The 10,142-nt window shown below is 36.3% G+C and overlaps 1 protein-coding gene across 1 annotated transcript; it reads right to left on the bottom strand.

The window, feature by feature from the left end:
- Nucleotides 1–3,634: 3,634 nt before the first annotated feature.
- LOC111903718 (uncharacterized) lies at nucleotides 3,635–9,692 on the bottom strand. Its single transcript, XM_023899471.3, has 7 exons — nucleotides 9,126–9,692; nucleotides 7,995–8,513; nucleotides 7,807–7,917; nucleotides 5,941–6,063; nucleotides 5,343–5,390; nucleotides 4,378–4,808; nucleotides 3,635–4,308 (listed from the first exon to the last, which is right to left on the bottom strand). The coding sequence occupies exons 1-7, from the start codon at nucleotides 9,622–9,624 to the stop codon at nucleotides 3,694–3,696; spliced, it is 2,346 nt and encodes a 781-aa protein (XP_023755239.1). The 5' UTR covers nucleotides 9,625–9,692; the 3' UTR covers nucleotides 3,635–3,693.
- Nucleotides 9,693–10,142: the final 450 nt, after the last annotated feature.

The following is a 10,142-nucleotide window of genomic DNA, read 5'->3' as shown; positions in this document are numbered from 1 at the left end:
AAACCAATATCCCAAAAACGTCATCATAAAAATCCAGATAAAACAAATGTATCAATCATCATATCATATCAGAGTAAATCACAAAATACGGAATGAGGTGGTGCGTGCTCTATAATAATCCCAAGCTCTTCCCTTTGGAACCAGAAGTACCTAAAACATAAACTAAAAACTGTAAGCACAAAGCTTAGTGAGTTCCCCAACATACCATATACCATACATAAATAAACATATAACGGGCCCCGCACACACTAGCATAACGAGCCCCACCCAAACTCATATATCGGGCCCCACCCACCGAGTATAACAGTCCCCACCCAAACTCGCATAATGGGCTCCGCCCAACATACAAAACATATAACCACAAATACATACAAGAGTCACACAGACATCTAGTATCCTAGCATCGTTGATCATGGGTCAACATTGATGCCTTAGACCCGCTAAACATGGTGAGGAAACTAACCTCACATTGTCGAATCTCACAGAAAGAATCCCTAGCTGCTGGCCTGCAAAAATCCCCGCACTAATAATTACAAAATAACATCCAATTAATAATTGGATCCCGACACACTAAAAGTCCAAACTAAGGTAAAAGACCTTTTTACCCTTCTTTAACTTGGCTCAAGGCCAAAGCCCATTCCAAATGTCCAAAAAGTCAAATACCACAATAATTACCCAAAGCCCAATTATGGCCTAATTTTCCAAATTGCTCTTAAACCCCTTTTTAGGGGCATTCAACCAATATCCAATCTGAAAATAGCATTTTGATGGCCCAACAAGGCCCTAATCATCTGTAGTCCAATCCTAGCCCAACACCGTGAGCCCAACCTTCTGAAGCCCAACTGCTGAGTACGCGGGGCGTACTCAGCTCGTACGCCAAGCTACTCGCATGGAGGCTTGTACGTGTAGCGTACCAGCTTGTACGCCCAACTTACTCCTCAACTTTTCCAACCTTCCTTATTCAACACTAATTTGGTTAAGACTTTAACCTAAAACCTAGATCTAACTTCTCTAAGGTGGTTTATCACATAAGTTGCCAACTTTATGTGCATACATGGACTAATGGGGCTTTAGAGCTCAAAATAACTTAACAAAGGGTCTTAACACATGCATGAGTCTATAAACACCTCCAAGCTTGCATTTTTATGAACAATGGGACCCCAAAATGCCTAGATCTACAAGGTTTGCCTTCTGAAACGACCCTAGCTCAGAAGAACCAACCAAAAGGGACTAAAATGGCCATAAACAAGTCCAAAAGAAGGTTCATACAAGGAGTTGTCAAGATAAGATCTTTATACCTAAACTGACTTGCAAAAGGAAGAATGATTCTGGATCTCTATGCTTCACACCAAGCAATGCACCTTCACTTTTCTTCTATTCCTTCAAAAGGAGTAATAAGACACAGACTTTTCTTCTTAACAGATCCAAGACACAAAATGATGAATAAGGATCGAAATTTAGGGTTTAGGGCATATGGAGGCTGATAAAAGGCCAAGCTCATGGGACCTAATGAGCTTATATAGGGGTTAAACCCTAAAAATTAGGGTTTCAAACTGGCCAGATTATGCCCAGCGTGCGAGGCTCGAATCCATAATTACCCACTCTCTAGTACGCTAAGCGTACACTATGGTACGCCCCGTGTACTAGCCACACGGACCAAAAATGAAATATTTAAATTATGAAGGGTTAAAAGGAAACATATCCAATTCAAGTGTTACAGAACATGATGATCAAAGGCTTGGAGGTTGGATGATAGTGTGTGTGATGAAGATGAACAATGGTCATCGATACGTGGTGTGTGAGACTGAGATGAACAATAGTCGTCGAAGGGATATTTTCATGAATGTCATTGAATTCTTATAGAATGGAGATTATAAAAATGACTAACTCTAAAACATTGTATTCTTATAGAATGTGATCATAATGCGTTTTTTTGTTTATTTTTAGACTGTAGTTCTTGAATAATGTCAATAATAAATGAGTGTTCTTTAAGAATGTTGTTGTTCTTTAATAAATGATTCAATAATTTTTTATATTTTTAAGAAGTTCATCAAATAAAAATATGTATTTGGTCATAATATCTATTACGAATATTGTTATTTTTCAAGCATAAACATATTCTTTCAAAATGTATTCTTTTAAAATATATTCAAATTATTTCAAAAAATACATCCATTGATTTTCGACAGAATCCCTACAAATATGATTTTTCATTTTCTAATTCTCTCATAAAAGACTGAAATACCCTTATAGCAGTGGTTTTTAGAAACTGATTAGTTAATTAATTACAATATAATTACGGGAATTCTAATTAAATAATTGGTCCAGATTTGTTTTTCCTGAATTCTCATTGGTTCATTCGTTCACACAATAATTATGTAAAACACAACAATGTAACCTTCTTTGGTAATCTTTAACTAATTAAGGTATTAACTATGGGTGTGCACCAAACCGCATAAACTTCCCGCACCGCAAAATGCGGTTTAGATATTCGCGGTGCGGTTTGCAGTTTATAATTTTGACAAACGGTTCTATGCGGTACGGTTTGTGGTTTTTAATTATGAAATCACGGTTCAAACCGCACTTCAGAAGACACACACACACACACACACACACACATATATATATATATATATATATATATATATATATATATATATATATATATATATATATATATATATATATATATATATATATAATTAGAAAAGTAGTCAAATGGATAATAAACAGTTTGGAATCAATTCGAATGAGTGTTAAATTAACTACTCAAGTGGAATTATGTTTTTATTTATTTACAACTGACATCTTTACTCACGTAAACGAACAATTAAATTTTGGTGCTAGTTATTTACATGTTTCTACACCACAAGAAAACCACATTGCACCGTATAATGTCGTTAAAAGCTTTCATGATGCTCTAAACTACAATGTGAACGCCCATAATAATGCGTATACAATTAAAATACACAACATTTTTAGTTATTCATCAAACCGTACAAAAACCGCCCACACCGCATAAAACCGCACTGCACTACATAATGCGGTTTGAAACCTTTGCGGTGCGCCCTGCGGTTTCCGAAAATCTCAAACCGCACATACGATGCAGTTTGTGGTTTTGACTCTAAATCACACCAAACTGCACCACACACATCCCTGGTATTAACCACAATTTTTTTGTCTGAAAATTTGAACAAATGTAAGGGTAAAATTTACGTGCACATTTTCCGACATTTTTTGGCCCATGGCTCAACCGCCGGAGTAACCATACCGATGAAAATGGCTATCGATTAGAGCATTAGGTATGAGTCCGTTGAGATAGTATTATAACACCTTATAACAACAATGTGGAAATGGTTTTTATGGTGTTATAACACCGTTAAGAGAAGGTTAAGGAGAGATAAAATATACAGCCAATCAATGTTTCTCTTTCACTATGTCATAACGCCAACAATATATGTCACAACACGAAAAATGGTGTTCATGATGTTATGACCGTATTATGAGGGTGCCACGTAGACAATAACGTCATTTTGTGTACCGAGATGCTCTTATAGAGCCTTCTTGTAGTAATGAAATGAATTTATTTTCTACCACTTTTCACATCTATTTTGTCTATTATTAGGCACACAGATTTAGTACGACAGTCAATTTCTTTTCTTACCAAAAATACTACAAACACGCCCTAAAGCTTTAATACAACACACTGTTTCTTTTCTTTCCAAAAATACTAAGACCGTATGTAGTGCTGATCAAGTCTATGACAAGACGGAACTGCAGGGTCACAAAAGCAGTAATTGGTAAGCATGTGAATACAGCTATTGGCGTAAGAATCCGTGAATTGTCGTGCCCAAATACGAGGTATAATGTTGCACCAAAAGCTACTACCATCGATGTCGTTGAGATGAACAACATTGCCAACCCAATTATCAACTTTGAAGGCAACTTGAAAAGAAAATCCTGCTCAGCAAAACGTGCTGTGAGAATCGACAAAAACATTAACAACGAAGTTACAGATGCAAATAACGATATGGCATCTGATATCGCAAATATTGTGAAGGCCTTTGCGTGACTAAAGATTGGAATTCCCTTTTCCTGATTGTTTCCTCCTGGCACTGTAATAGCAGCTGCAAACATAATGGTTGTGATCAATGCTGCTGTAATTGTGTACGATTCTGCAGTCGCCTTCATCCATTTTTCTCCATCAATCACCAACTCTTTATGTTCTCTTGTAAAGACCATTTGAGGTGTTTCGTGAAACGAGTTTTTTTGTACAACGTTTAGAGGACACACAAATCTTTCAACTTCCTACAACATTAAAAATATGTCAACTATATATGCTACACAAAATAATTTTGAATATGAGATTATGCCTACCTTAAACCACTGTAATTCACGTTGTATTTGTAAAGCAGCACCCGATATAAGATTCAATTTATTGGCAGGTGCCAATCTTCCCGCGAGATGCAAGAGGTTATTTCCAAAGGAATCTTTGATGGTTCTATAAATATTTTTATGTTCACTCATTTGATACAAAAGGTTGTAAACCTTTTCTGAGCGATTTATCACGGCGTATTGAATAAAGTTGTGCCCATTTTCATTGGCACTCCAAACTGCATTTGGGAATTCACTTATAATGCTGCTTACAACCACACATGCATCTAGTCTTGTGGCTTCAAAGATGGGATTCGTGTAATAATGATGGTAGCAGCGGGAGTCTTTGCATGACTTTATCTTTGAACATGCATCAATTAACAATCTGTAAGCATCTTGATGAATTTGAACTCTCTTTTTGATGAATGGTCGCTCTGAAAACATAGACCCAAATGAGAATCTCAAACAAAGATAACTTTTCTTTCTTCCATGCATTTTTGGTTATGAGATGGGGAAAATGATTTAAAGGCCCAACAAAGTTTTCAAACCATTCAAAAAACCCCAATCATGTTTTGTCTATTCAAGAAAATCCAACGAATTTAACCTTTTGTCTAAAAAGTCCAACAAAGTTCCAAACCATTCAAAAAATCCCAGTTTTGTTTTGTTTAAATTTGTTGGGGTTTTTTTGAACAGTCAAAATATGATTGAAGTTTTTTAAACGTTTTGGAAACTTCGTTGGTCTAACAAGTCATTTTCCCGATACGGTAATAAGCCACGTCATCTGTTTCTCTTATTTGACTTTCAGGAAAGTGTAACTTAGTTGGGCTTTTTAGACAAAATGTTAAGTTTGTTGAGTTTTTTTTGAACAAACAAAACATGATTGGGGTTTTTTAAACGATTTGAAAACTTCGTTGGGCTCTTAAGTCATTTTCCCTTATGAGATGATGCTAACTGTTTGTTCATCTTACCTAAAATCTTGAATATTGGTGGGAAATGCAAAACAATCCAAACAGTTCCTGCATTACATGATAGAAAGCTTGTAAGAATCATGTGGTTATATGGAAAGTGAAACATATGATTAAAAGTTTCTAAAACACGTTTTTTGTGAGTGCAACATAAAATATTAATTATTGAAGAAAGAGTAAATTACACAAATGGTCCTTATGGTTTGGGATAACTTGTGCATTTGGTCTCTAACTTATTTTTTTAAGTCGGAAGGTCATTACTATTTGTTTTTTTACACATATGGTTCTTAATGTTTGTTTTTGTTACGCGTTTGATCGTATCTTACCTAAAAATAGTATTATTTAAATATGAAAAATTAGTAGGGTAGGTAAGGTAAGATGAGGGGGGGTGGGTTGGGGGTGTGTTTATTTAAATAAATTAAAATTTCAAGGGCAAAATAATATTTTAGGTAAGACAGAGACCAAACGCGTAACAAAAACAAACAATAAGGACCTTCCACGTTAAAAAAAATAAATTAGAGATCAAACGTACAGATTACCCTAAACCCTAGGGACCATTCGTGTAATTTACTCTTCAACAAAATATTAGCTCACGACCTACCAGCATAGAATAAACGGATTATCTTTCCAACCCACGAACCACATAACGGGACACATCTGAAAACCATATAATTAAACGAGGTTTCCAGAAATCTGGTTACTCTGAAAAGTATTATATAAGTCCCTTCCACATACAAAATCAGTGTACATCGTTAGAGAGGCCTTAATTATAATAAATTAAAGGGAAAATGACTTTAAAAGGTAATAAAGTTTATAAAATGTTCAAAAGATAGCATTATTGTTTTTTAATACAAAAAATACCATTAAAATATATTTTTTGTATATAAAAAACCAGTGACAGCTTATGCTCACCTGTTATTGTAGGTAACCTCCCGGTAAGAAAAAAAAACAAGTCCTACTATCTTGTTTCTTTGCAGTAAAAAGAAGAGAAAATGAAGGAAGACCTGTTGGTTATTACGTTCCACCGCATATCAATTCTCCTTCCCCACAAAGAAATCACAGACTCCTCTTTTCTTTTCTTCCTGGAACAAGTTCGCAGAGGGTACCGACTGGTGGTGGGTTTCGGTTGAATAGGGGAGTGGCTCGATTGTTGATGATCGATGGTATACGGTGGCAGTGATATTTCTCAGCTTTTGCACATGGTTAGCTTCGACGTTTGTGTAGGCAGATGGAGATTAAGAGGGTCGAAGGTGGTGACGGAAAGCGTTCTCGGTATTCAGAGGGAAGGTATAAGGTGGTGTTTGGTGGTTTAACATGTGATGAGGTTGACGGTGGTTTTTGGTGGCGTAGTAAAGTTGAAGGAAGCTGTGGTTATCGGCTGAACAAGGATGGACAAGTAGACGCTGTAGCGATGGAAGGAAATGGGTGGTGAGAGGGTGTCGGGTTTTGTTGCTGCCTGTGGATTAGATGGTGAAGGTGGTTTAAACCATCGAGGTTGTGGTGGCAGCAGGTGGTGAATGTGGTATCAAAGGTGGTTTAAAGCTTCAGCGATGGAAGGTGGTGATTGGAAAGATGATCAATAGTTGGCGGGATACAGCTGAGCAGTGATGTTTCTTGATGGTGATTTAAGTGGGTATAAGGTTGTTCATGAAGATGGATATCGCTGGTGGTGGTGATAAGGTGGAGTTTGGTAGCATTTGGTGGTGTTTGATGGTAGTTGATAAGCTGAAGTACAATAAAAAAAATTATATCTGTTCAAAACAAATCTCCTTCCCCGCAACCTACATCGCCACCGCTATTTAGCAGCGTTGGTTTCGGTTCCAACTATTCTGGCGTTTCAAACCCACTTCTGCCTTCTGCCTTCCCCGGGTATGTCACCGGGTTTCTCAAAAAACACATTCACATATAAAGAATTAATTAGCAATGGCGATAGATGAGTTTTCAGAAGCCAATGTTCTTGGACAAAGTGGTTTTGGGTATATCCACTGAGGTGTTTTCAGAATGTGAAAGAGGTGGTGGTGAAGCAACTAAAAACGGGCAGCAGTCATGCGGAACATGATTTTCAGGCAGAAGTTGAGATCATTTGTGGAGTTCATCATAAACATCTCGTTTCTTTGGTTGGATATTGCATATCAGGAGCTCAAAGATTAGTTGTGGAGAAGACGTGGGCGTTACAGGGGCGGAGGTGAAGAAGCTACCGGAGAAGAAGAAACAGGGGTGGCGGTAGTTGGAAGGGGAAAGGAAAAGTAGTTGGACTTTTTTTTTTCTTTTGTTTTTTTTACTTAGAAACACTAATAACCGGGAAGTTACTATTTACAATAATAGGTAAAATGGTATTTTTTGTAATGAAAAATCAATAATGGTATTTTTTAAACGTTTTGAAAACTTTCTTACTTTTTAAGTCATTTTCCCTAAATTAAACAGGTATAATATTGAAACATGAGCATCAAGATAAAAATAAACAAACCTATATATTCTTCCAATATACTAAGTTCACATGGGAAATTTTGAGCTAGAGCCACCATTACGGCGTCACCATGCAACGCTTTGTACTTCCGCATCATCTTACGTGCCAAACCTACATATATACTCCAAAGTTAGGCTTTTTAGTTTTACTACTGAAATCTGAATCCAATAAAATATATATACACTTACGAAAATCTTTAGAAGAAATAGCAGTGACTAGAAGGTGATCACCACTTGTACCAGAAAACAGAGCATCACCAATTGTGCTTGAGAATTTCTCTTTGTCAGCGTTGATGTGAAGCAACAGTTGATTAGACGTCTCTGTATGCATATTAGAAAGAGCTACGGCTAGTGGTGTATGACCCTCGTTGTCCATGGCCAACAACAAATCTCGGTTTTTTTCCATCAAGACATTAACAGCTTCGGTGTTGCCAACAATAGCAGCAACATGAAGAAGTGTGCTTCCATCTGAATTCCGCACGTCTATTGGCGTGTTTTCGGGTATCAGTTTCAACAATTTCTCTAAGAGTTCTGACTTCTTGGTAGTACCCACTGCTACATGGAGTACTGTGTTCTCATTGTTGGTGATTTTGTCAACCACTGTAATTTGTCCGGTCTTCAAAATCACATGAACTAAATTCCAGTTCCCTGCTACAGTAGCCTGGTACACGATTTGATGAAGTTCTGCTCTTTTTTTATCTTGTTCATCTGAATTTTCATTTTAACACAAAGGTAAAAAAAAAAAAAAAAAAACTACAAGATATAAAAATATGAGGTGTTTAAGGATTTCAAATGAGGAAGGATATTATATATAGAGTAAATTACATGAATGGTAGCTTCGTGGTAATTTACGTTAGGTCTTTAACTTATTTTTTTAACTCGGAAGGTTCTTTCTGTTTGTTTTTGTTACGCACTTGGTCCTGCTGTTTGTTATTGTTATGCGTTTGGTCTCTATCTTTTCTAAAAAGACTATTATTTAAATAGAAAAAAATTATAGGGTCGGTAAGGTAAGGTCAAAGGGTGAGGTTGGGGGTGTGTTTATTTAAATAAACTAAAAAACTATGGACAAAATAGTCTTTTTAGATAAAACAGAGAACAAACTCGTAACAAAAACAAACGGTAGGGACCTTCCGAGTTAAAAAAGTAAGTTAGGGACTAAACATTCAGATTACCGTAAACCATAGGACCATTCGTGTAATTTACTCGGATATACAAGATCAATATAATAATAATAATAATAATAATAATAATAATATCTTTGGCAATTTATTTAAATCCATAACTTAAATGATATATGGAATAGCAAAGAAGAGACTGTACCTTCAACTTGCTCTTGTGGAAGAACATGAGCCGGACCATATTTGGTCTGCAGTTGTAGAAGAGCAGCAGGTCCATAGATAGTCTGCAGTTCATCCCATACATCTTTTGCACTGAAATCAGCGGCATTTCTCTGTAGAATAAATTTTTCTGTAAGACGATTTAAAACATACCCGAGTGTTTCTTTAGAAAGAGAACCAAGTATCCAACTCTTGACTAAGGCATCTGATTTTCCCCACGGTGTGTGATGGTCACTCACTTTCTCCTTTCCGCAAACACTGGTTTGAGGTCTTAAGAATGTTCCATCGATGAAACCACACATACCATAACTCCCTAACAGACATAGCATCTGTGTTTTCCACATACTGTACTCATCCCTACAACTCAGCTTCAAGGTAACAAAATTGGGGGCACAAACATGTGTGGGGTATGGGTATTCTTCTCCAACTTCCACCATCACATATGGATTAGACTCGTTAGAGCTTGAGCTTGAGCTTGCCATCTTGCTATCTTCTTTTTTTTTTTCTTTCAATCAATGCTCCTTCCATCTTTCTACTATTTAAGCTACAAATTAAGTTGGAATTGACTTGTGCACTACCAAATGTGAAGTATTGACAATTAGTGGTGGGTCCTGTTTCATATCAACAATAATGAACTTCTGGCCTTGCATATTAGAAACTACTGGAGTGCACTACAATTATTGATTCAAATATCACCCCGTATATGTTATTAAAAATAACAATTATTGATTTAAAATATCACCCTGTATATATGTTATTAAAAATGAAAATAACAATGTAGCTGTTAGTTTTAAGTGATAATTTTAGAGAAAATTTCTAGCCATTTTGCATGATAATTTTTCACTTTATAGCTAAAAATTAGAAAATATACCAAAATAGCCTTAGAAACCGTAGTTTATAAGAGAAACCTACGGTCAAAGTAAGTTGACTACGGTCAATAATATTGGGTTGGCAAGTGGACTCCTATTGGTAGGGTGAGTATCGGACGGTTGGGTTCGAT

This window comes from Lactuca sativa, chromosome 8 (genome assembly GCF_002870075.4).
Source record: "Lactuca sativa cultivar Salinas chromosome 8, Lsat_Salinas_v11, whole genome shotgun sequence".
Taxonomy (NCBI): domain Eukaryota; kingdom Viridiplantae; phylum Streptophyta; class Magnoliopsida; order Asterales; family Asteraceae; genus Lactuca; species Lactuca sativa.
This window is presented reverse-complemented; position numbering and strand designations above follow the sequence as displayed.